Source organism: Balaenoptera borealis, assembly GCF_965194805.1.
Source record: "Balaenoptera borealis genome assembly, chromosome: 12".
Classification (NCBI taxonomy): domain Eukaryota; kingdom Metazoa; phylum Chordata; class Mammalia; order Artiodactyla; family Balaenopteridae; genus Balaenoptera; species Balaenoptera borealis.
The window spans coordinates 75,998,873-76,023,344 of NC_138869.1; the positions used below are offsets into that span (position 1 = coordinate 75,998,873).

At 56.1% G+C, this 24,472-nt stretch overlaps 3 protein-coding genes across 15 annotated transcripts; 2 read left to right on the forward strand and 1 right to left on the reverse strand.

Annotated features, from left to right (window-relative positions):
- Positions 1–906: 906 nt before the first annotated feature.
- FRS3 (fibroblast growth factor receptor substrate 3) lies at positions 907–21,729 on the reverse strand. Of its 5 annotated transcripts, none has more exons than XM_082345967.1 (7): positions 21,435–21,536; positions 13,704–13,847; positions 12,592–12,680; positions 11,496–11,682; positions 9,318–9,479; positions 8,333–8,490; positions 907–8,044 (listed from the first exon to the last, which is right to left on the reverse strand). In XM_082345967.1, the coding sequence occupies exons 3-7, from the start codon at positions 12,655–12,657 to the stop codon at positions 7,130–7,132; spliced, it is 1,488 nt and encodes a 495-aa protein (XP_082202093.1). In that variant the 5' UTR covers positions 12,658–12,680; positions 13,704–13,847; positions 21,435–21,536; the 3' UTR covers positions 907–7,129. The 5 variants fall into 5 exon arrangements, with proteins under 5 accessions (XP_082202093.1, XP_082202094.1, XP_082202092.1 ...); XM_082345968.1 differs by lacking the exon at positions 21,435–21,536 and adding an exon at positions 15,475–15,683 and having other exon boundaries at positions 13,709–13,847; XM_082345966.1 differs by lacking the exon at positions 21,435–21,536 and adding an exon at positions 15,475–15,682.
- On the forward strand, positions 16,021–22,347 carry PRICKLE4 (prickle planar cell polarity protein 4). 9 transcript variants are annotated; one of them, XM_082345975.1, is made up of 8 exons: positions 16,021–16,509; positions 17,509–17,942; positions 18,379–18,525; positions 19,035–19,142; positions 19,842–19,979; positions 20,273–20,476; positions 21,053–21,257; positions 21,728–22,347. In XM_082345975.1, the coding sequence occupies exons 3-8, from the start codon at positions 18,391–18,393 to the stop codon at positions 22,099–22,101; spliced, it is 1,164 nt and encodes a 387-aa protein (XP_082202101.1). In that variant the 5' UTR covers positions 16,021–16,509; positions 17,509–17,942; positions 18,379–18,390; the 3' UTR covers positions 22,102–22,347. The 9 variants fall into 9 exon arrangements, with proteins under 9 accessions (XP_082202101.1, XP_082202102.1, XP_082202104.1 ...); XM_082345976.1 differs by having other exon boundaries at positions 16,021–16,410; XM_082345977.1 differs by lacking the exon at positions 16,021–16,509 and adding an exon at positions 16,766–17,346.
- Positions 22,348–22,546: 199 nt separating this feature from the next.
- TOMM6 (translocase of outer mitochondrial membrane 6) lies at positions 22,547–23,998 on the forward strand. The gene is made up of 3 exons (XM_082346009.1): positions 22,547–22,809; positions 23,354–23,458; positions 23,680–23,998. The coding sequence occupies exons 1-2, from the start codon at positions 22,682–22,684 to the stop codon at positions 23,448–23,450; spliced, it is 225 nt and encodes a 74-aa protein (XP_082202135.1). The 5' UTR covers positions 22,547–22,681; the 3' UTR covers positions 23,451–23,458; positions 23,680–23,998.
- The last annotated feature ends 474 nt before the right edge of the window (positions 23,999–24,472 follow it).

Here is a 24,472-nt window from a genome sequence, read left to right on the forward strand (position 1 = left end):
AGGCCTGCTCTGGACAGTAGTGCCCCCTCCCACCTGCATCGTTGCAGCCTCACCTCCCAAAGTCCTGGGGGTGGGATGGGGGCTCAGCATCCAGATCTCCCCTGGTCGCAGGTCCGGCAGAGAAAAGACACAGAATCACAGGTGCGGGAGCAGCAAGGTGGGCCTCTGCAAGGCCTGGCCTGGCCCCGGGAGCGCACACAGTGGAGCCCTCAGCTCTGAGTCATGGTGTCTGAGGACCTGACTTTTTAGCCTCTGGCCCCAGGGATGGGTCACTGTGTCAAGGGGCATTCTCCCAGGTCTCCCACAGGGAGGAAATCTGTCCCTCCTCCCCCCACATTCCTTTTCCATTCAGTAAAAGGCATCCCTCCCTGTAGGGCCTGGTTAAGGAGCAGGTCCCAAACCTCAGAGACCTCCTTTCCCACACCTCGCCCCCTATCATTTCCCTTGTCCCATTGGGTCTACCTCAAAATATATCCCAAATCTGTCCTCATCTCTCCTTTCCCACTGCCACCAATGGGCTCCCAGCCACTGTCATTTCTCCCCTAGATTACAGCAGTAGCCTCCTTATAGGTCTCCCCACTTCTGCCCTTTCTACATGCCTCCCCTCCTCCCACCTCCACACAGCAGCCAGAGCCATCCTATTAGACCTCAAGTCAGTCTCTGCTCCCAACCCTCCAACAGCTAATCCAGTCACCTCCCCTCGCCCATAGAACCCTGCGTGTCCTAGGTCCTCCCCCGATCCTTCCCCCTCCATCACCCCTCTCCAGCTGCACAGCCTTCCTTGGACCCTGTCACTTTTCCCGACCCCACAGGGCCTTCGTACTTGCTGTTCCCTTTGTCTGGATCTTCCTTCCCTTAGCTGTTCACTCAGCCTTCTTCAGGCCTCTGCCCCACTGCCACCTCCCCCCCACTGCCACCTCCCCAGCGAGGTCTTCTCTGACATGTGGCCCATTCCTTCCACTCAATCACATTGCCCCTTCTGCAGTTTCTTCAAAGTTATGTCTTCCCTGAAGTTAACTTGTTCATTTAATTAATTAGCTGGTTAATCGTCTCACCCTTAGTAGAATGTAAGTTCATGAGGGCAGGGCCTTATTTGTCCTTATGGCTGCCGTGTCCCCACCCACCTCCATGCCTGGCATATAACAGGCACTCAATAAATATCTGTTGAGTGAGTGGACAGGTAAATGCCCACACCTGGTCTGGTCGGAGCCCCACAGCTGCCCCCTCCAATCACATGTGGACACACAGCCTGCTGTTCCAAAGCCTGTCAAGTGCAGTCACCTCCACCTCCTCCTTTCCTGACCATCTAGCTCCCGCCCCACCCGCTCCTCTCCTCCCAGCCCCACTCCCCCAGCTTAATTGCTGGGGCCCACACTTCCAATTCCTTCCCCAAATCCTCCCCACCCTTCATGGTCCCCCTATGGCCAGCTTCCCCACATCACTGACTGTTGCTATGACAACCATAGCAGAGCAAAACTTGGGCTCTGTGTCAAGCGCCCACGGAGCGCTTTATGTGCATTTTCTTATTTACCACACAACAACGTTGGGAGGTAGGTATTATTAGTTTCCCTTAATAAATGAGGAAACAGGTTCAGAGAGGCTGAGTGATCTGTCTGAGGTCACACAGATTTCAAATGGCACAGGCACGTGGTCTGTAATCCTGTCTTGTGTGAGCCTCGCTTCTCCAACTAGACAGTGAGATCTGGGGAGGTGGGGCTTTGTCAGGACTCAGCGCCCATGACCCAGATTTTGAAACTTGGACCTGCTATGTCTAACGGTGGCTTGGGAAATCAAGGCCACTGTACTTGCATGACCGTGCATGGGGTCCCCCACCCCAACCCTGATATAGCAATACATTGATAGATTCCCCAGGACCTTTCATCCCAAGAGGAAAGGAGCTCAAAAGGAAAGATCTTGGCCAGCACCAGCCCATCTGGGCCAGAGAGGCAAGGTGCCTCAAAGAACACCTGGAAACTTCCCCACCCCCACCCAGCCCGATGCCCCCTACCCCTCCTTCCATGGCTGCTCCCATCTCCCCCCCAAGCCCTCCTCAGACTCAGCTGCCCTGCTCTCCCCAGCCCAGGCAGCACGCAGTCAAGATTAGAGGTTTCATTGCTTTTACATTCCTCTTCCCCAGAGCCAGAGTCCCCAGTCCCCCATCTCCTCACTCCCAAGTCTTGTCCCAGCCACACTCTTTCTGGGATCTTCTCACCCAAAGGGGAACCGTGCCAGGCTAAAGGAGAGGCAGGTGGAGGGAGGTGACGGGACCCCCAAGGGGCCAGGCCTCCCCAGCTAAAAGAGCTGACCAGAAGGAGAAAAGACAGCTGAGGAAAGACCCCCCGTTAATTAGCAGGCACCAGGTGGGGTTAAGGTGCTTCCTCCCCACCCCCCGCACTGCTCATTAGCTCGGTCATTATATTAATAATCCCTTAAGAATGAGCATAATGACAGCGCACAGCTGGAGCACGAGCGATGAGCCCACCCGCCTGACTTCCCCAGCCCCAGTCCACAGGCATCCACGGGGTCCCTGAGGCAGGATTGTCCATCCCCAGAGAGGCCAAGAGAGGGGTCCACCTGGTGAGCAAGGCAAGTGGTAGCAAGGCTCCCTACCAACCACTAGCAGGCAGAGTGAAGCTTCCAGAAGAGCTAGGCTGAGAACCCCACGTGTCGCAGCGAGTCCTTGTGACCCACCAACCACAGAGAACTCCCTCCCAGCCCCATTTATGTCTTCCTGTCACTTCCAGGTTCACCGCGAGGGTTGGTGCCTCTAGATTCCAGGACAGACCCAGACGAACAACAAGAAATGCCAGCTGAATGAATGGAGGGTTCAGACTTTGACTTAACAAACCAAGAACTCCAACATCAGGTAGCCGCTGGGGGGCGAGGAATGCTGCAGATGTTTATGTGGAAAGACCTGGTGGCATGCCAGCTCTAAGGTCCCAAGAGCAAGAAGGACCAGTGAAGTGAGTGCTATCTCAGGCAGAAGCATAACGTCTAGAGCGCAGGTCATGCTGGGAAGACATTCTCTTATTTGATCCTCACAATTTTTTTTTTTTTTTTTTTTTGGCCGCAACGTGTGGCTTGTGGGATCTTAGTTCCCTGACCAGGGATTGAACCCACGCCCTTGGCAGTGAAAGCACGGAGTCCTAACCACTGGACCGCCAGGGAATTCCCTGATCCTCACAATTTCAAGACAGAGAAACTGTTATTACCCCTGTGTCACAGATGAAGAAACTGAAGCATGAAGAGGTCAAGTTGTTAGCAAGTGGTAATGCTAAGTTTCAAAGTTCAGCTCCCTTGGCAGAGAGACTAAGCGGTATGTGGGTCCATGAGCAGAATTAGGACCCACTGAGGGACGGTTTTAGGGACATCATAAGACCCAAGTGGAGGGAGTACTTGTGAGGTCGTGAGCTCCCTGTCTGGGGAGTGTGTGAGCAGAAACCTGATAAGCATCTCCAGGAATCCTGTTGAAGGGATCCCCGTATGGGTCCCAGCTTAGCTGACCTACAAGATTCCATCCTGGACTCTGTGATTCTGTAGATACAGAGCCCTGAGGGGTCCACACAGGCCCTCTCACCCCTGCCTCAGCCTCCCATGGCCTTTCTGGGGTCTCGGGGGGGTCCCTCATTATAAACCCTCCTCCGCCTGTATGACTCCCCTTGAAAGTATTGGTCAGAGAACCCGCCAGAGCTCAGGGCCTCCTGTGGGGCTGAGATGCCTGGAGGAGAAGGCAGCGGGGGCAGGCGAAGTCAGGCCCCCTCCGGCACACCCGCCTACAAAATGGGAACCATTCCAAGGCATCGAAAGGGTAGAGGGGCAGGGTCCGTGGGTGGGCATTGGACCGACCCTAGGGGAAATCAGGTTCACTTTGCTGTCAACCAGACAAGGCCCTGGCTTGGAATTCAAAAAGATTCCTGAGTGGGAACACTGGGGAATGTGGCCCTTGCCGACACCTGGCCCACTTCCGTCCGGGGCAGCACCCAACACGCTCTCCCCGCAGCCCACCTGAGGGAACGAAGCCCCTTCAGACCAGGTTGGGAGAAGTGCCTGGGAAAGACACACGACTGGCAGGCAGCCCCAGCTCAAGCCACTAATTAACTTCATGGCCTGAGGCAAGTCACTTCACCTCTTGACCTGCTTCCTCCTCTGCACTGTGGTGATAACAATCCAGCCCAGAGAGCCGCAAGAGATAAACGGTCTATAAGGCCCTGTGGAAAGCCGCCCCTGTTTATACCCTTGTAAAGTGCTATTATTACCCACGGGTGGGCTCCGGGAGGGCCCCTCCTGGTCTGACCTGAAATGTCACTCCTGGACAGGATGCTGGCTCCTGTCCTTTCCTGAGGGCCGCCCAGGGGGTGGGTAGGGCCTGATTCTAACTAAGAGAACTGAGCAGTCAGCAAACATTGACCATGTTGGTGGGGATCACTGGACGATGATGGTGATGGAAACAGATTCTGTCCGCACACCACGCCCTGATGTTGGCAGGGCAGGCTCAGACACAGGAGCCGCGGTCGCCCTCCTGGGCATCACTCCCACCCGCCCCTTCCCGCCAGGAAAGCCGTCCGCTCATACCCTACCCGCTCCACCAGAGGAAAATTCCTAGAGTAGACCTTGTGGTCAGAGGCAGTGACCTGGGGAGGGGACGGGGAAGGTTGGCGGCCACACTGGGCTGGAAGCCAATTCCTGGGACATGCCCTGGACCCCCACCCAATGCCCCACAAATATGCAGACTGAAGCGATTACAGCTTGCTCTGGGGGAACCGCCAGGCTCTGACCAAGACCTGGGGACCCCTGAGAGTGAGGCGGAACTGCTCTTCCTTGAGTTGTTCAGCAAAGGAGCAGCAATGAGCCTGAGGTCGGTCTCAGGGGCTGAAGAGTTGTGATGGCCAGTGGTTTTTTTCCGGGGGAGCAGCTGGGTTAAGACAGCTTGCCCACGTCGGTCTGCTTTCTAAAGTGGTGCCACGTTCATCATCTCATTGGCTACTTCTCACAATTAGCTCCGTGTTTTCCAGGGGCAAAAGCCGAGGCCTATTTGGGGTGACCAAATGCTCAAGAGAGCAGAGATAATAGCCAAGTCAGCAGCAGAACCCGGCCTCTTGACTGAAGCCAAGCTCCTGACTCCCCGATGACAGGGTCCACGAATGAGGAGGGTCCTGAGCACACCCATGAGACACTAGCATAGCCAGGGGCCCTCGGCCTGGTCCTGGCATGGCCATGCCTGCCCCCCATCTTGGTCATCCTGTTTGGAGAGTCCGTTGCTCCTGACCGTGGAGACCAAAAGGAGGAGCAGGGGTAGCGCGGGAGGACGTGGAGAAAGCAGAATTGAGCTGCCTGTCTGGGTGAGCTGCAGAGAGAGGACAGTACTGCCCTACCGCAGTGTGGGGAAAAGTGCATGAATCCAGCCTGCTGCAGGTGATTCCTCTGGTCCAGAGATCAAAAGCATATAAAGGAGAGAAGGGTGCGGTGCCAGCTGTACCCTGGGACCGTACTGGGCCCCAGGTGAAGGGCCTCTCACATCCTCTGTAGCCATTCCTCTTTGCCCATTTCCTGGACAGAGTGACACCCAAGGTCAGGCAGGTCTGGAAGCCGGTTGGTCTAATCCCCGCCCAGGGGAAAGGGCGCTCCCAGAATTGAGACCCAGGCAGTGGTAAGACAGCAGGAGGAGAAGGGAATTGGGTGGGCCCCACGCTGGCCTGTTTCCTTGGTGTGGAGGACAGGTCTGCTCGCTCCACAGGGCAGGGAGCTGGGGTACAAACGGTGACCAGAGACAAGAAGGCTTGTCCCTAAGTCTTGGACAAACCCTGCTCCCACTCCTCACCAGGGCCCTGAGTGCCTCATCGCAGACACTGGATTTCCTGGAGATTAACCATTCAGGGGTTTGAGACAGGGAGTCTTGAGGCAGGGAGGCTGGTGGGAGGAGGAAGAGAGAAGAGGCAGCCTCCGGACAGGGAAGGGGAGCTTCCGCAACCCCAGCGCTGGGCGGGTGGCGTGTGCAGCCCTGTACAGACCGCGGGCTCCCAGGCAGACGTTCAGATGTGGTGGCTGTCAGGGGACCACCCCTGCAGTAGGTCAGAGGGGCCCCAAAGAGTCCATTCCCGGGGAGTGCTTCTCTGGGAACGTCCTACTTTTTAAGTCAGATTATTTAGTTACATATTACACTGTTTTTCCCCTTTTGTTTTTTGCTCTTCCTGGGTTTTTATTAAAGTCCTGTTTAAAGGTTCTAATCTTGACCTTGCCATGTTGACGGTGCCGAAGGAGGATCCAGGGTCCACCTTTGGACCAAGGTGGTACAGGAGAGCAGTTAAGTACCCAATGGGACCCACCTGGTGGCAGAAGGGAGACTCAGTGAGGGATTCCAGAGGTGAATCTGGTGTAGCGCCCCGCCCCCCCAAATTTCCCCCACACATTGCCAACCTCAGAGAGTCAGGGTTTTATCTCATCAGGGTAGCTTTCCTTACCGATCCCCTGTCTGCATCTAGGACTCTAGCTGTCCTGTCACTTTACTTTGACAGAGCAGCCACCCCTGGCAACTTACAGTCTGGGCCGCAGCTTCTTGGAGGAGAAAAAGAAATGGTCATGACTCAACACAAAAACCACAATCACCCCAAATTTCCCAGAGTGAAACCCCTACCTCTGTTAGGCCTCCCCGACTCCCACCCCAGCACCATGCCAGGAAAGACTCCCTACGAATTCGACATCATCCACCAGGTCAGAATTTAAAAATAATTATATTAATAATAAATATGTTAAATTACATTTAAAACAATAAATAGAAAAATAAACTGATAAATAAAATCAACAGGTACAAAATGTTTCCAAATTTCAACCAAAAAAACACACAGACGACAAGACGAGACAGATGACATAACGAGAGGGTGCGAAATGCAATCACGGGGCCCTTCACAGTTTACGTCGCGTCTCCCTCCTCACCTGGTCACCCTCTTCTGTCCCCGACTCGGAGAGCAGACCGGGAGACTCAGTGGCTGATACCTTTGGGGACTCCGGCCAGTGCGGGGAAGCGTCTGGTCCCGCCTCAGGGCCCTTCTGCGAAGCAACCCCAACCCCGGGCGTGCGGGTTCAGAGCACAGGAGCGGGAGGCGGAGGCTGCCAGGCGGGTGGAGGGACGTCCCTACAGCGGCAGGTCGGTGCTGTTGTGCCGGGTTTTCCTGGCAGTGCCATCGTCGCGGGGCAGAGCCCTCTGCAGGTTGGACATGGCCACGGTCTTTTTGAGGTCAATCACAGCATAGGAGTCTGAGCTGCGGGCAGGGTGCGTGGTGGGCACAGGGGCTCGGGGGGCTGAGGGGTTCTGGGGCCCCTTGGGGCGGTCTCCACCCCAGCCCTTCAGCTCCACCTGGATGTAGTTGAGCTGCCTGGGGGGCTCGGGGCCCGGCCGGCGGAAATCAAAGTTGAAGACCCTCGGGGAGCCTCGGTGGCGGGTCAGCGGCACAGGAAAGCTGCCGTGGCTGCGGAGGGCAGCCCGGGTGCTGGTGGGCTTCTGCAGTGGGGTCTCATCCTCCTCGCCTTCAGGGAAGCCGTTGGAAGAGGGTGTGAGCCCGTCCCTCGAGTCCCCGTCATCCCCAGCCTCCTCCCCCAGCTGCTGGGCCTGGCTCTCCCACACGGGGGGCAGGGAGGGCAGGTTCTCGTAGTGCAGCAGCGCGGCCCGGCGCTGGGCGAGGCCATTCCAGCCGGGCTCCTCCGGGCTCAGTCTCCAGCCTGCCCCCAGCCGCAGCCCACCACTGACGTTCTCGTAGGTGCACTTGGGCCGGGCTGGGCACTCGGAAGGGCCCTCATTGTTATTGTCGTGGTGGAGCGGGTGATGCAGGCTGGGGCAGAGGCCTTGGCACTTGGTCATGTGCCGCCGAGCCGGGGTGGGGCCCAACACGAACTTCACTTGGCCCGGCTGCAGGAACACCTGTGGGTCCCGCTGTTCGGGGCCCCAGGCCTGCGGGGCAAGGGGCGCCCGGCCCTCAGGCAGGGGCTGCAGGCAGTGCCGGCTCCTGCGGTGCTCATCCTCACTGGCTGGCGTGTTGACGTAGGTGTGGGACTGCGGGGGAAGAGTCCAAGGGCAGGAGGGTCCGAGGGCAGAGAGGAAGGAGAGAACAGGGGACAGGATGAGAGGAGAGAAGAGAAGCACAGGGAAAAGGAGCTGCAGTCTCCTCCTCTTCCTTGTCCTCCTAACCTTCCAGGGAAGCTGCCTCCCTTTCTTGGGACAGGAAGGGACTCTATCAACTTTCTTCCCTCTCATGATCCTCACTGGGAGGAGGTGCCATATTTCCCGGTCCCCCACCCCCACCCAGACCCACAGGAAGACGCCGGGCAGCCACTTGCTCACCTGCTCATCGGGGGCAATGAGGGCATGGGTGGACTCCTCCCCAAGCGAGGGGTGTCGCAGGCTGCTTGTCGAGGGGCGCCGGGGCACTGAGAATCGCAGACCCTCTCCCGGGCAGCCAGGGAAGCCATTGGAGAAGCTGGAGACGGTGTAGCCTAGAGCTGGGCACACAGGAGACAAGGGGGTCCTTAAACCACCTGGCAACTACCTACAACCGTGAGTGTGGCATCCTGGGACTCCTCCAAGTGGAGGGGAGACACTCCCAAGGCCCCCAGGGGGTCAGCCCCGCTGAACTGGCAGTCCCCCATTATCTTCACCTTGTATCTGTTCTCCAAACCCTGCCCTTTCCCTCACAGCTCAGCTTGAACCCCACTTCCCCATCACAGCCTTATCTGAAACACTTAAGGCACACCTTGTCACCGGACCGACCCTTCACCTCATTCCAGCTCTGCCACTGAGCTCCAGGGAAGCTCCTCGAAATCAAGGACCGTGTTCCTATTTCTTCTGTCCCCCACGGGCCAGCCGATGGAGTGCCAGACACGGAGCAGGTGCTCAGTGTGATTCAGTGAATGAACAAGCAGAAATTGTGGGAACCTCTCCAGACAGCTGTGGGCAGAGATGCCTGCATAAGCCGTCAGGAAAGGTATATGGGTATGATCCAGTAGACAGAAGGAAGGAAGCAAAACAGCTCCAGACTGCTGTTTCCATGGAAACCCAATGTCTTCCTGTCTGTTCCCCGACCATCCATCAGTACAAGACCCTGGACTCCCCAGCCTCCACTTGAGCCACCTGACTGGCCCAGGCCAGGACTTATCCATCCCTAGGAGTCGTCGGATGATAGATGACGGTCCTGGAAGCCTGGCTCACCCAGCCATCCCCTCGCCTGCCTGCCTGACTCATGCCTCCAAGACTGGTGCTTCCTGGGGCTATGCTTGTACGTGCATGTGCGTGTGCACTGGGGTGCTGAGGCGGTGGGGGTTCTCCTCACCACTGGGAGGCTGGGGGGCCCGAGGGAGGTCGAGCTCAGCCGGGTGGCTGTTGCGGGTGATGATGACCGGTTCTTCCATCACATTGATGCTGTTGCACTGCATCAGATCCTGGAGGAGATTGAAGATTTCCTCGGCCCGGGAACACTTAAATGCAAATATCCCTGAAGAAGGAGAGGAAGAAATGAGGCTCCTCTGACCCTGTGTCCTATAGGGAAGGACTAGAGAGGCTGAACAGATGCACAGAGCTCAGGACAAGTCCCTGACCTCCAGTCCCAGGCCTGCTGAGGGGTGGGAGAGGCCCTCACACTGAGCATTCTCCCCAGCACCCTCCAAAGTCTAAGAGCCACAGGAGGAGCTGGCCCCAGGCCCCCGCGGCCCACCCTAACACACTCTATCCATTACCACCATCTTAAGATCTAATACTTCAGCTACATTCCTCCGAGGTTAAATCCTTTTCATAAGGATGTGTGTGCACCAGGGTGAAGGGAAGTGAAGTAAAAAATCAAAGTGGAAGGGACAGTGTCAGATGAGTGACCACTCCACCTCACATGCTGCCCCCATCTTCCTCTGCCTGCCACCCCTTACTCCCCGGAAAAATGAGCTCCGCCAGGGCACCAGCCCTCAGCTCTATGCCCAACAGCCTCTAAGCTCTTTGAGGGTGGGAGGGTCTGTCCTGTTCACTGCTTATTCACTGCATACTTAGCCCAGTGCCAGGCCAGAGAGTGCCTGTCTACTGTGTATAGGCCCCTGGCCTTATGGAGCTTGAAGTCTGGTGCAGAAAGGAAGGATGGGCTGACGAGCTAAAGGACAGATACGGCAAGGCAGCCATGTGGCTCCTCCATGCAGCCAGCCTTACAGCCCCTCAAACTCCAAGGCAGCAACTCACGGTCCTGGCACAGCAGGACTGGGCTGAGCACACATGACTCAGGGGATCCAAAGATGCTCCTGGGGTGTTGGGCCAGCCTGGGATTCTGCACTCCCCCTGTGTAACAGTGGGACCCAGGACTCAGGGGAAGCCACTTGGGATGTACGTGTGCATGTTCCAAACAAAGACAAACTAGGTTGGGGTATGAGGTCTGCAGGAATGGGATGAGAAGGATAGAAAGGAGGGGAAGAAATAGGGCTATTCTTTCCTCATTCTATTCTATTTATTATAGCTCATTCCAAGATATGTCAAGAGCTTCGAAAAGGCTGGGAAAGCCTGGAGTTTTAGAAGAACCCTGTGTTGGGGCCTAGGGAGCTCCTCTGGGATCTCCAGTGTGGATTAATCACCACCGGGAGCAGAGAGGCCCCTTCCTCCCCTCTCTCTGCTCAGCCAGCGTTAACTGCTTCTGCCTCATGAGTTCCAAAGGTAAGGTGCACAGAGGGGCGGGCTCCCCCAGCCAGTACAACCTCAGAGACACACTGTTGTGTTGGTGGCCTCATCAGAGGAGCTTGCTCATTCCATCCCTGCAGTCACACCTCCGCACTGCATTGAACACAATCCCTTGTGGGATTCCTTCTAGCAGAGCTTAGGCCTGTGTCCTCAAAGAAGGCCCAGACCATGCCACCCCTTCAAAGAGCCATGGCTGGCCCCAGCCTTGACTTCATGCAACAACCCACCCCTCCCTGACCTCTGGCTGCAGGGAGAAAGGGGAAGAAGGCAGAATACCTCACACTCCACCACCCACAGGTGACAGGAGACAAAGATTAACCTCGCGAGGGTTACTCTGTATACCACGGACCTCCCCAAATCTATCATTCCCATGCCACACAGCCCCAAGGCAGCCAGAGCTCTTGCCTGACCTTTCATTATACACAGGAACCAGGGTATATGACTTGGGGCTCAGTTTGTTCCTACTTAGGGGGCAAGAGGGACCCTGAAACTAGAGTAAGAGAGGGAGGAGGAATTGCTTGCTTTCCCAGGCCTGGGAGCACTAGCTCCTTCCCGTGGGCTGTGCAACAAATGACCTCACAGAGCCACCCAGGCTGGAGTTGCAATGATCGAAGAGAAAAAGCACTGGCCTAGGAGTCCACTTAGTTCTGTGTGCTCTTGGCCACAACCCTTCCCTTCTCTGGGCAACACCTGCCAAGTGGACAGACTTCCCCACTGTCCCTCAAGCTACGACTTCCAGCCCCAATACCTGTCCCAGGCACACAAGCCCCCATCCCAGCGTGAGGCAGGGGCTGGTACTCACCCTGGCCAGTCTGACACCGGCGGCCACTCTCAAAAGAGAAGAGGTTGGAGTCATAGCCATAGCGCCGCAGGCAGAGGTAAGGCCAGCGGACAGCCTCGCGCCGATGCAGGTGCAGCACCAGCTCGCTCTGCGTCAGCTCCATCACTCCGGAGCCCAGCTCCACCCCCTCATCATCCACATTCGTCACCTGGCAGGGGCAGGGGACAGAAGGGTTAATGGGTGAGTCCAACAAGTGTGTCCAGGTCCGTGAGCCACTGGGAATCCCACACAATTACTGGGACACGGATGAAGCAGCACCGCTGACCCACTACAGTTCTCTAGGTCTTAGTTTTGTCATTTGGGCAGTGAGGGGAGGGGTGGTTAGTCGACCCCCAAGGTCAGATGGTTAGACGTGCAAAGTTAGATGACCCTAAATGGTCCATGGCTGGTATCCAAGGACCAGATGTTAATGGGAGAATAGGTTCTGTTGTAAGTTCAAAATCTTAAGACCCTGGGAGAATCAAACCCAAGCAGAACAAATATAAAGGCCTCCACCACCTCCCCAACTGCAGGACCTTGCTGAGGGCTCCCTCTTCTGGTGAGCAAGAGAAACCTGGGCCTCAAGATGCCGGGGTGAGGAGGGGGCGCCCCCTACAGGGAGGTGGAAGGAGCAAGGCGGGGGTGCACCCAGGTCCACTGGGCCAGGCCTCAGCTTCCCAAAGCAAACAGCAAACACTATTACTGTGCTTAACATGTGTTAAGCACTGTTTGAAATACTCGACACATGTTAATTCACAAATACAGACTTTTGTTGTTTTCTCCGAAAAGTTATAATGTAAAGTTACAAAGATACACTGACAGGAGTGAACATTCTGAAAGCACAATCTTTGCTACTCTTATTACAGCATTTCTTCATTCTTAGTAATACCAAGAGCCACAAAAAAGGCAGTGGCCTGAGCCCGTTCTCCTTGGCACTGCTCAGAGGTCCTGAGCTTGCGAAGCCCACAACCTCAGCCAGTCATTTCACCTTCTCTAGGGAGGTTGAAGCAACTTGACAGCTCGGGCCGAGCCCAGGAGGCCGTGCTGGGAATGTGGGAGAGGAGGGGGCTGTGGGTACCTTGAACTTGCTGGGGTGGTTGTCTGGGACGCTGTCTCTGTTCAGGCAGCTGCAGCAGCTCCCCATGGTGTCAGAGCAGCCGGCCCGCCCTAGGGAAAAACACAAGGGACAGGAAGGTCATCGAGGTCAGCTCCCAAAGGGCCTGCTCTGGGGAACTCTGGCCGAACCACCTCGTTTTGATCACCTACTCTGTCTAAGACTCACAGTCCCTCCCTCAAGGAGTTCACATTCTCAATCCAGGGCCAGACACACACTGGATAAACATTAATTCAAGTTAGGACGTGTTAAGGATTAATGCTGATGGAGGGATGGAGAGAGCTTCTTAGGGGCAACATTTGATCTGGACCTTAAGAAGTATGTAGGATTCTGACTGATGTAATGACAGGGAAGGGCAGTCTGGGCAGCAGGAAAAGCATGGTTAAAAGTAGGGACCCAGATGAAGTGATCTGCATCAGGAGTTGGGTGCCAGCCCAGTGCCCTCCTCCAGATTCAGTGAAGAAACTGTAGTTGGGAGTCCCAGACACTTTGGCCTGGACCTTTCTCCTTGTTCCTCCTTTTCCACCTCACTCCTCCCACATCATCCAAATCCTCTCTTTTCTTTCCTCACCACCATCCCAACATCCACCTCAAATTTATCTTTTTGATGTTCTCTTCAAATGAGATGTTACATTATGGTCAAGAGATAGACTCAGAAGATTGAACATTTAAAACAGAGCACTACTTATATAACCTTGAGTTGGTATTTCTTCATTAAAAAAATAAACGCTGGGTTTGCTCCCCTTTGTCCAAAGGGGAGAACAGAGGCCTTAGTATCTGTTTTTTTCCTCAAGGATTACGGCACTCGAATTAGACGCCACAACAGTTGGGCCTGTGCCTAGGATGGAGGTGATACTACCAGGCTACAGTGACCTAAGGGAGCAAGCAAACACATGGACCGATTCCAACCAGAAGTTATGGGTTTGCAACTTTCTGCAAGAAATGAATCAGCAGGATTAGGTATCTTTCTAGAATTCCCGCTGAAAGTGTAAAGCCTTGAACAATCCTGACTTGCACCCTCTACTCCTCCCAACTTGGAAAACTCCAGAAAAGTGGCTCCTATACACAGCTCTCACCTCACCCAGGCCATCGGGGAGCTGACCATGGGAGGGGCATGGGGAAGGATCCCCACTTTATTCCCCCTGTTCTTGGTGGGGTGTCATGGCAAGCAGTCTGCAGAGAAGTCACCTGGATCTCCCTGGGACACACCTGGGGCTCACCTAGCATAGGAGACAGAGACCACAGGTTAGTGGAAACCTTCCATTCTCACCCCCAATTGTTAATGAAACTGACTTGCCGTCAGTCCATCCCACCTGGATATCTATTCCAGCCCTAATGGGATAGAAACACCAATGAAGGAAGTGAGAGCAAGAGCAAAGGGACCACAAATTCTAAGCCCCATAGGCCCTGAGACGGACAGACTCCCCTGGCATCAGTGACTTTGAAGTCTGAGGCAGCCCAGGACATTTTAAGTCACCTCTAGACCCCATCTGAATCCTGTTACAACCAATATCAAGATCACCACCTTACCTTTGCTGAGAACTTGAACTCTACAGAGAGCTTTCTCAAAAGGACACTAAGATGTATTAGAAAGAGCAATGGCTTATGATTCAGGAAACCAGTAGTCTTTTTTGTTGCTACTAAGTATCTGGGAGAGTCTGCCAAGTAGATTCTCCATCACCACCCCCAACTCCCACCCCAAGGCCTTAGTTTTGAAGGGAAACATCTGTCAACTGTGGAACTTCTAGCTTCAATAACCTCTAGAGGTAAGTCTGTAGGACAAACATAGCTAAAATCAACATTTTCCTCTTCTAGGACAAGCTCCTTCAATCTCACATGTGGAAGCTTGATAGATTTTCTGTTCTCCAAACTCTGAAAGGCCTAAAAGTTAACATAAATGCTAACAATCAATCAAAATTTCAGTAATCTGAGCCCTAGGTGGACAAGTCGACAAGCCGGTACCCTGGAGATCCTTGAAATCCCACCCTCCTGCTCTGGAAAAACAATGTCATTTCCCAGGGCCCCTGGTGCTCTGCATCCTTGGACACTTCTCAGGTAAAAGGACGCCTACCCTCTTGGTCTGGCTTACTCTCTGGAAGGGGGCAGCAGGATGAGGAAGGTATGCACAGCCTAAAGGCAGACAGCTGGGTAAATATTGGGGCTTGAGCCACCAACAGGGAGTCTGGGGGTGAAGCCAAGAACTACAGGGTGCAAGATGGGGTAGGGCGCTGCACCTTTTCCTGTCCCCTTCACTTCTCTTTAAGATACCAGGACATATCATGACAGCCCAACGAGGGGGGTTACATCGGGTGGGACAGGAGGAGGGGTCGCTGGTCTGAGACAGGTGTAGATTGGGGGTGGGAGTTTGAGGTTACAGGGACTCAAAACGTATGAGAGGGATCAGGGAAATGTGGACAAATTTTTTGGATTTGAGCACGGTGCAAGGAGAATGGGGGACATGAAGACTCAGAGGAATTTCAGGGCGGTGGATGCATCTGGGGGCATCCAGGAGAGAATGGTGCTCTGTGAGCGTATCAGGGGAATTTGCAGGAGTGAGGGGTTCTGAGGGCTCCAGGACACATGAAGGTGTGTCCGGGGGTGGGGGTGGGGTGGTTCTGGGGGCTTAGAGACAGATTTAGGTAACAGGGTTGACAGGCGAATTTCTAGATACCGGGAAGGAATAGGGGAGGTCAGGGCCGCGCGTTGTCCCTGGATCCCCGCCCCCAGCCCCGGGTTTCCACCGACCGCCCGCCCGGGGCTTCCTTGGGAGGGAGTGGAGACTGCGGCGCGGCGCGGTGCGGCCTCGGTGGAGCCGCCTCGCCCCCGCCCCGCCGCGCCCCGACTCACATCGCCCCGCGGCCCGGGCGGCGCCGGGCCCCGGTCCCGGGTCCCGCTTCAGCAGCCGCCACCCGCCCGGAGCTAAGGCCTCCCCTCCCCGTGGCGGCGGGGTCAGAGGTCACCGGTAGCACCAACGAGACGCTGCGGGCAGGCAGACCCGATCGGGGGCGACCGGCGCGCAGCCTAGAAGGTCCCTTTGGAGGACTTTGCAGTAGGGAGCAGGGAGCATGCGCAGACGCCAGAGGGCGCTCAGGGCCAGCGACTGAGAGAGCCCGGCGGGGGCGGGGCGGAGCCTGGGGCGGGGGCGGGGGCGGGGCTAGGGGCGGGGCTGAGGGGGACCAGAGGTAGAACCAAAGGTTTCCACTCCCAGGATCAGAAAAAGGATCCGAGCGGCTGGCGGGGCGGGGGAGAAACACGAAAGATTGGGGGAGGAGCCTGAAGGGATGGAAGGGAGAAGGGCAGGACGAGGGACCGCAGGAAGGGCCTGGGGACAAGGGGGAGGGAATTAGGTGGGGTGGGGACACACAGAGAGGGGCGGGGCTAGGAGACCAGAAGGAAGGTCTGGGGGGACCTGCAGGCTCTGAAAGGCGTTCTGTTCCGCGAGTGCTTGAGGACCCGGCATAACGATGGCTCCCGATGGTCTGCTCTGCGCCCGCCGGGACGCGGTCCCAGTGCTAAGCCCATGGGCACGGGGGCAGTGGAGCCTGCACACTTTCCACCCGAGATCCCTCAAATGCTTTCCTTCAGTCGGCAGCTCTAGGCCCCTCCCCCCGTCCGGCTCTACCAGCCCCGGAGGGGCTGGCAGGGCCCGCGTGGGGCGTGGGAGCGGAAGGCGCGCTCCCGGGGCGGGCAGAGGCGGGTGTCGAGGCCTGAGGGTGGGAGCTGGGTGAAGGGCCCGACGGCAGGGTCTGTCCAGAACTGCCCGGACAACAGCGCGCAGCGAGGGTGAGACCCCGGCGGAGTCCCGTCCCTTCCCCTAAACTCCCAGCAGCCAGACTGGGAACCCCAGCTGACTCGGGAACCACACCGCGTCCCACTTCGGAGGTGGGCCCCGCATGCCCAAGAAAAAACTTTGGGGATCTGTCGAGAGGGCACTTGGCGGGACCAGACACTTCTCTTCCCCTTCTTCCTCTCACTGTCCCGGGAAACCTTCCATCCCTTACACCCTCCTCCTCCCCCGCCACTTCCCAATCCCTAGACTCTGCACTTCAGGGCAGGGGTGGGTTGGGAAGGTGGAACTCCTGAGACTGGTTACACCTGCGCGGGGGCGGGGAGGGGGTTCAGTCTTGTCCCTTTTGTAAGGGGGGAGGGGAATTCTGGAAGGAATCCAGCACGTAAGTGGGGTCCAGTGCTAAGTGGACGTGGAGTTATGCCGCCCTGGGGGGATGAAGGGTGAGGGGTGAAGACTGATTTCTGAGTGTTGTTCCTGTGTGGGATGATTTCATGCAAACTAGAACTAATCTGGAAGAGAGGGTGCAAGTTTCCTCTGGGGCCCGATACCCCGCTTCGATGCCCACCCCCTCCCCCAAGCATCCCTTGTTGCCTGGAGCCCCAGGGGACATGGCTACTCCTGGCCCTGGGTGTGAACAGCCCATCCTGGCTGCCTTCCACAGGAAACCTGATCTGAGGGACAGAGCAGGAAGGAAGCAGATGGGTGTGGAGCCAGGAAGCAGGGAAGGGTGGCACAGGGCGGGGGCTCCGGGCTGGAAAGCACTATAATTGTCACAGTCCAAACCCTGTCCCCAGCCCCAAAGCTGGGTCTTATAGAGGCCAGGGATTTGGTGGTGCCCTCCTGTGCCCAGCTGCCGTTAGAATACAACCCAGCTCTCAAACGCAACCTCCTCCTCTAAAGCTTCCCTTAGCCTTCTAACGTGACCTCAGGCAAGTTTAACCTCAGTTTGTTTCAACCGTAAAATGGGATAATAGAAACTACCTCACAGGATTGTTGTGAGGATGGACTATATTATGTAACATGCTGGAAAAGTCCCTGGCACAGGGTAAACATTCTAGAAAAGTTTCCTCTGTTTTTTTTTTTCTTCCTAGGGTGCTGTGTATATCTGCCCAGAACCCTGGCCCCATCCTGCCTGGTTTCATCTGTGCCTTACCCAGTAGACCATGAGCTCCTTGAGGGCAGGGGCCATCCCTTTTCTACTTCAGTAGTCACCTCCTATCCCCAAGATACTGTGGCCATACCAGGGCTTGCCCAGAGGAGGGCTGAAGAGATGCACTTTGAATTATAGAAGATAGAAGCACAGGATTTCGTCTGTCCTGGAGGAGCTGATAGACCAGATGGGGAGCTGAGAGAGACACAGGGAGCAAAGAGAAACATTAGGTGCTAAATCTTGTGGCACCCACTGTACTTATTTCTGGAGCTCGGGGAAAGGACAGCTGGTATGAGCTGGATAGGCTGAGAAGGGCCTCCCGGTGAAGTGGTCCTTTCACCCAGCCCAAGCCTACAGCGGGAAAAGCAGAGAGAGGTGAGGAAGTAGGCTCACTGGGTGCTGAGTGCACAGTGAGAAGTGGTGGGAGCTATGGCTGGGGAGGTGGGGAACAAGGGGCCAGTCTACCCAAAGGCTCACCAGAAAGGCAAAATGCCCTCTCCTTCCACTATGGGCCTCCTGTTTCCTCCATCTCAATCTTGGGAGACCCCAGAGTTTGAGCTTCAGAAACTCTGGAGGTGAAAGGTTTGGCCTCAAGATCAGGCTCTGCTATTTACTAGCTGTGTGACCTTGGGCAGACCATGTACGCTTTGCAAGCCTCAGTTGGGCCATCTGTAAAATGGTGATAAGAATACCACCTGATTCACATAGCTGTTGGGAGGACTGAAGGAGATAACACCCATAAAGCATTTAGCCTGCCTAGCACACTGTCGTGGCCCAATAAATGGGAGGCGTCTTGTTGTTTTCTGTGCAGACTTTGCCACCAATGTCACTGCTGAACTCTGGCTGGCCCCACCAAGGGGAGAGGCTGACCCCTCCGGAGCCAAATCCACCAGTCAACTCAGACAGCAACCCAGGTCACGGGCCAGAGGAGGACCCTGAGGAAACCTCTGCTCAGGTGGTAGGGGTCCTGCCCTTCCCTCTGAGACCAACATCCCCTCCATCCTTTGGGCCTCTTCCCATTTCCACCAAGTGGGAGGTAGTTAGCCTTTGTGCCCAACTTCTTGCAGCCCTTTCTCTTTGCAGGAATCCCTGTCCCTACAGCCCTCTCAGGACACAGGGGTTCAACTTCTTTAAACTTATCCACATGAATACATGAATACTCTCCTAGGGGGTCTGTGTTGTCAAAGCAGAACCTAGGGACTTTGGCCCTAAGGCGTGAAAGGGGTGATTTCAAGCATAAGAAGGAAGCTGTTTTGGAGTGTGCACCCCCTAACCTGCCTCAGTCAGACCACAAACATGGGAGTGGATCAGCTGTCTTTGTGATCTTGAAGGAGGATCCTCCAAATGGAGGGGGGTGCTTGGATGTTGTTCCAGATTGGCGAAGAGGTGGCAATGAAGAGGGAAGGAAAGAAGGGGAAGGAAGGAAAAGCCGAGCTCTGCTTCTCTCCTTTTGCTGCGTTTCCTCAGGATCCTGAAGTCCTGAGCTTGGGGAACCCTGGCCTGGACACCAACCAAGCCCCCAGCTGGCCTGGACTCCGGACCCTCCTGCAGCAGCTCCCTCCGCAGGACAGCGATGTGGGTCTCCCTCTCCCCAGCTTTCCTCTCTCTTGCCTCCCTTTCTTTACTTACCGTGGGAAGAAGTTTGGTCCAAAAGGCAGGGGACGTGCATTTAAGGCCTAGCTTTGCCACTCATTGGGGGAAGTCATCCCCCACCCCCAGCCTGAGCTTTCACAACTACATAATGGGTGCAGTAACATCTGCTCTGCCCACCACAATGCTTAGTTGAAGAGCAAATGAGAAAATGGACATGACCAGCTTTTGACACTGATAATGGAATGTACAAATGTAGAGAGTATGGTGGTTAAGTATTTATTGAGGGCCTATGTGTGCCCAGTCTAAAGGCTTACAGTTCAGCTGGGGAGGCGAGGCAGGAGAATAGGGAATAAATAGGGAAAATACAGTGGGAAGTGATATTAAGCTACAGCTCATTGGGAGCCAGGATCTAAATATATGGAGATGGGCTAAGTGCTGTAGGGCTGTCAGGACCTGAGCAATCACCATTCTTGGGGTGGGGGCAGTGAGACGGAGGTGGACTTATGCCAGTTCTTTTCCCTCTTTCCCTCTCCTCAGTGCCCTTCTGTGCTGTTATCTCCTGCACCTCCCTGAGGTTTCACAACCTTCCTTTGACCCAGCAGCTAAACCTCCCCTTTCCAGTCAAACTTCAACCTTGCCTGCTGGGGCTCTCCCGGTCACAGTGGACATCTGTTTCTGCAGGAGCGCTACTGCCTGGCCCTTGGGGAGGAGGAGCTGGCTGAGCTGCGGCTCTTCTGTGCCCAGCGGAGGCGGGAGGCCCTGGGACAGGGGGTGGCCCGCCTAGTACCTCCCAAGCTTGAAGAATGCACCTGTGAAAAGGTATGTAGCACCCTCCCCCCAATATTCCCCTTCCTCCTCTTTGCCCTCTCACTTCTTCAGAAGGGGCTGGCTTCTGGGACTCTGGAGGGGGAAAAGGGGTTTGGGGATTGACAGTTTGGCAAAGTTTAGGAAAAAGGGAAACCAAATTTAGGGGTTCTTCGTGGAGCCTGCAGTGGAGGTGGGCTTGCCAGAATATGGGGAGAACAGTTAGGTTGGGGTTGGGATGGAAGAGCCAGGAGAGAAGGTAGGAGGGTGGTGTGGCCTCTGACCAGCCCAGCACCCGCACCCCGCAGTGCAGGGAGCAGCTGAGGCCAGGGGAGTACGGAGTGTTCGCAGCTCGGGCAGGAGAGCAGCGCTGCTGGCACCGGGCTTGCTTTGCCTGCCAGGCCTGTGGCCAGGCCCTGATAAACCTCATCTACTTCTACCACGATGGGCGTCTCTACTGCGGCCGTCATCACGCAGAGCTGCTGCGGCCGCGCTGCCCGGCTTGTGACCAGGTACAGCCTCGAGGGGAGGGGCTGGAGGGGGTCTGCCCAGGGTCCAACGCGGCAGATGCAACGGGACACCTCTCCCAGTACCACGGAGTGGGGAACAGAGAACTAGGAACCAGCCTGGGAACTTTGTATTCCCTTTGCTCTGACTTGAGCTCTGGGCACCTGGGACTCGTTGCCTTTGTGCCCTCCCTCACCGCAAGCAGAGTCTCCCAAATTTTCTTGGACTGAGAGAATTTCTCCAGAGCGGGAACTCTTAGACAGACGTTCATCTCAGTACGTCGGGTGCCCAGTGCTGGGCCTGCTCCTGCGAGGAACTCCCTCAATGTCCGCACAAGAGGCTGCACGGAACCCTGGGTTGGGCGTCCAGGAGACCCAGGTCGCACTTCTTCAGGCTGTGCCACCTGCTAGCTGGGAGATCCTGGCTAAGCCAATCAGCCCTCCCCGCATCCGAGAGTGGTTGAGTAGATCAAATGGGAATGTCTGTAGACGTGCTTTAGCGTCAACTGGGTATAAGGCGTGGTTACTGGATGAATGAATGAGTGAATGAATGAATGAGCCGTTCCCCTCTCCCTCTCCCAGCTGATCTTCTCCCGCCGCTGCACCGAGGCCGAGGGACGGCGCTGGCACGAGAACCACTTCTGCTGCCAGGACTGCGCCGGGCCCTTGGGCGGGGGACGTTATGCCCTGCCGGGCGGCGGCCCCTGCTGCCCCAGCTGCTTTGAGAGACGCTATTCGGATGCCGGCTCGAGTCCGGCCCCGACAGTGGAAGGCAGGGCGTCCCCGGGTAAGAGAGGAAGGTGTAGATCAAAGGGGAAGGGGGCAGCGGCTTGGGCTGGGCTGAGGAGGGGTTCTCCCGGGCTGGGACCCTCGTCCCGGTCCCACGCCGTCCCGCCCCTCCAGCAGCGCCCCCGTCCCCCCCACCGCACCCCCAGACCCGAGCCTCGGGGCCCGCAGCTCTCACCGCGCGTCCCTGGCCGGAGCGCTCCGAGGGCCTCCAGAACCCACCCCGCGCCGCGGTTGAGGCTGCGGCGCGGGACTCGCTCCTGGGCTGGGTCCGCGGCCGCCCTCTGCTGGGCGGAGGCGGGGAGGGGCGGGGAGCCGGGAGAGGACTCACCGCGGCGGCGCGCAAGGCCCGGGGGCGGGGCGGGAGGCTGGGCCCCGACTGGGACTGGCTTCTGGCGGCCGTCCCGCCCGGGTCTGGGAGAGGGAGACTCGCGGCTCTGAGATTGGCGTTTCTGACCCGGCCCGGAACAGGGGAGGCGGAGCTCGGCGGAATTGAAGACGGGCACCGCGCCCCGCGGAATGCCGCGATCATCTCCCGGGCAGCCATTCTCTCTACTGCCGCCAGCTCCAGTCTGGAAACCCAGAGGGGGACGCTTGGATCCAGCCCGGAGCAGGAGTGTAGAGCTGGGGACCAGGCGGAGACACCCAAAGGGCAAGAGCAGGGCTGCCCAGAGACTCCCCTTGATCCCAAGGAGGACGCTTCCTGCGCCACCTGCTCCTCTTCCTCTGAATCGGACCCCGAAGGCTTTTTCTTAGGCCAGCGCCTTCCCCGGCCCTGGGAGACCCCCGGCAATCTCCAAGCTGGGGACAGCGACACCTCCAGGAAGCATTGCACCATTTGCTAGTGGCGCGGCCCGGAAAAAGGGTGGCGGGGGAGGTGATCTGTAAGGTGAGAGAGCAAAGCTCTCCTCCCCCTATAAAAATCCTAGACTGATCGCCATCAGGGCCATGGCTGGGAGAGGTGGCGAAATGACAAATTTGGAGTGCTTCCTTTTAGCCCGCACATTCTATGACTTTTCATGGAGACTCTTGGGGAGCCCCATTCCTCAGGGCTACGCATCCCCTTTTGAGTGAGACCCTACCCCACCCCCACAGGCTGGGCAGCCCCATCCTCAGCATCCTCCTCCTGAGCCAACGAAGTGATCACTCAGAGACCACCTGTGACTGACAGGGTGGGCCAGCCGAAGGCCAGGAGGGAGCCGGAGGTGGAACCTGACCAGGGGAGGTTGGAGCTGGACGGCGCTCCTCTCCCGGCAAAGGCCGCGGACTGGCAGCCCGGGAGTTCTCCCGGCGTCTGACCGAGCTCAAGCCACTGCGCCCCCTGTCGGCGGGTAGCCAGCGGAAGTGCAAGACCGGAAGTTGCGTGATCTGCTGGCGCCGACAAGGGGCGTGGTGAGAGACCTTGCGGAGCGCTGTGGTGCTACTATGGCTTCCAGTGGGGCCGGCGTGATCGCTGCGGGCTCGGCAAATGAAGCTCCCGAAATTCCAGACAACATGGGAGACTGGCTTCGGGGCGTCTACCGCTTCGCCACCGATAGGAATGACTTCCGCAGGTAACCGAGGCACGGGAGCTTGGTCGCTCTCCTGCCCTTCGCGCACGTATACATACCTGCCAGGTTTCCTTCTTCGCCGAGGCTGGGCCTTCCGGATTTTTTACACCGCCAATATCTCGGCCTTTTCGTGGCTCTGGCTGTGCTTTGCTGAGGTCCTTGACCGGGAGAGTTCCCGTGCGGCCAAAGCGCTCCTTTCAGTCACCGGGCTTTGTCTAGAGAATCTCACCCTGCCCGCAGAGACCCGGGGAGAGGAGGCGCCAACACGTAAACAGGCTTTTCGGCCCTGGACGAGTACTTAATTGGGTTTTGCATTTGACCCTACTCTTATTAGACGTAGAAACGAACCTTAAATAACCATGTGGGTCTTGCGCAACCTATTATGTAACGATCGATGCTCTTGCGATTCTAAAGTGTTTTTGCCTTGGGAGGGGGTGGTTTCCAGGGTGGTGATGGGAAGCTTCCCCCCACCCCCCAGCCCATCTTTCACTGACCGAAGACACGTGACTCAGTGACCACAGGATTAAAGGGATGCATTTTTTTCCAGGAACTTGATCCTCAATTTGGGACTCTTTGCTGCCGGAGTTTGGCTGGCCAGGAATTTGAGTGACATTGACCTAATGGCACCTCAGCCTGGGGTGTAGCCGTAAAGGTAAGCATTAACCACGTTCTGCCTGTTTTAGGAGTCCTAGAGACTGGGAGAAGAAATAATTTATATCAGCAATTCACAAAGTAATAGATAAGAGACTTGATGTAAAACCCTTGGCTATTCCTAGTTAGATGTGTCTCCAGATCTTCCAAGGGATTTGAGTCTCTTACCAATTTCCCTCTAGTAATTTTACATTTCTAATGCCACCTGTTGTCTGATTGTAGACACATGGAACCCCTGTGCTGTACTTGAACCTTCCAAAAACACAGCCTCCGATCTGTGACCGTCACAAGACTTGCCCTGATGGCGGCTGAAGTTTGATTCAGATGGACACCTTTCCTTCCCTGCTTGATTTCCTTTTCTTTGCTGAGTCCACTCAGAACACCCTTCTCTGGTCAGCAGGTAGGGTTCAGCTAAAGTGTTGTCCTGTGTTCTGTAAAGTTCTGTACATAGTTCCAAAGTTTCTGCAGGGGATGATCTTTGCTCTTGTCCTGAGGAATATTCTAATGGTATTTTAACAAATAAAGACTGTACACAAAGACAGCCATTTTATTCTTTTAATAAGAAACTTCGGCTTACAAAAACAAGGTGTAAAAAGTCAAGATTTACAAAAATCATAAAAACATGATTTATATTTCACACTCGAGAGACAGGAACAAGCCCCAAACATGGATTGTAACAGAGATGGTTTGCTTCATATTAAAAAAGGAAACTGTAGCCACCGTTCATTGATGTTAGTATAGGATGAAGCATATTGTTGAGGAATTTCCATTTTTGAGCAGTACTAAGGGAAGAAGTCATTTGGTGTTGCATAGCATTTTAGTGCACCGGCTGGGTTTTCCAGGCACCAGGGAGGCATTGTTGCTGTAGTACAGTGGGATTTGAGGGCAGTGAGGTGCAGGCAGAGGCAAGGTGTAAGTAAGCCTGGGCAGTGGGTACTGAAGTGACACTGCTTGAGGAAGCTGCTTCCTTCACAAGGAAATAGATTATTTTCTGACCGTAAAATTCATGGTAGTG

Coding starts and splice junctions, on each gene's coding strand:
- FRS3 (XM_082345970.1), bottom strand. CDS start 12,657: ATGGGGAGCTGCTGCAGCTGCCTGAACAGAGACAGCGTCCCAGACAAC. Junction 11,683..12,591: donor ACCACCCCAGCAAGTTCAAG/GTACCCACAGCC, acceptor TGCCCCTGCCAG/GTGACGAATGTGGATGATGA. Junction 9,480..11,495: donor CCGGTGTCAGACTGGCCAGG/GTGAGTACCAGC, acceptor CTCCTTCTTCAG/GGATATTTGCATTTAAGTGT.
- PRICKLE4 (XM_082345974.1), top strand. CDS start 18,349: ATGGGAGGCGTCTTGTTGTTTTCTGTGCAGACTTTGCCACCAATGTCA. Junction 19,980..20,272: donor AAGAATGCACCTGTGAAAAG/GTATGTAGCACC, acceptor CGCACCCCGCAG/TGCAGGGAGCAGCTGAGGCC. Junction 21,258..21,727: donor GGAAGGCAGGGCGTCCCCGG/GTAAGAGAGGAA, acceptor GGCCCGGAACAG/GGGAGGCGGAGCTCGGCGGA.
- TOMM6 (XM_082346009.1), top strand. CDS start 22,682: ATGGCTTCCAGTGGGGCCGGCGTGATCGCTGCGGGCTCGGCAAATGAA. Junction 22,810..23,353: donor GATAGGAATGACTTCCGCAG/GTAACCGAGGCA, acceptor ATTTTTTTCCAG/GAACTTGATCCTCAATTTGG.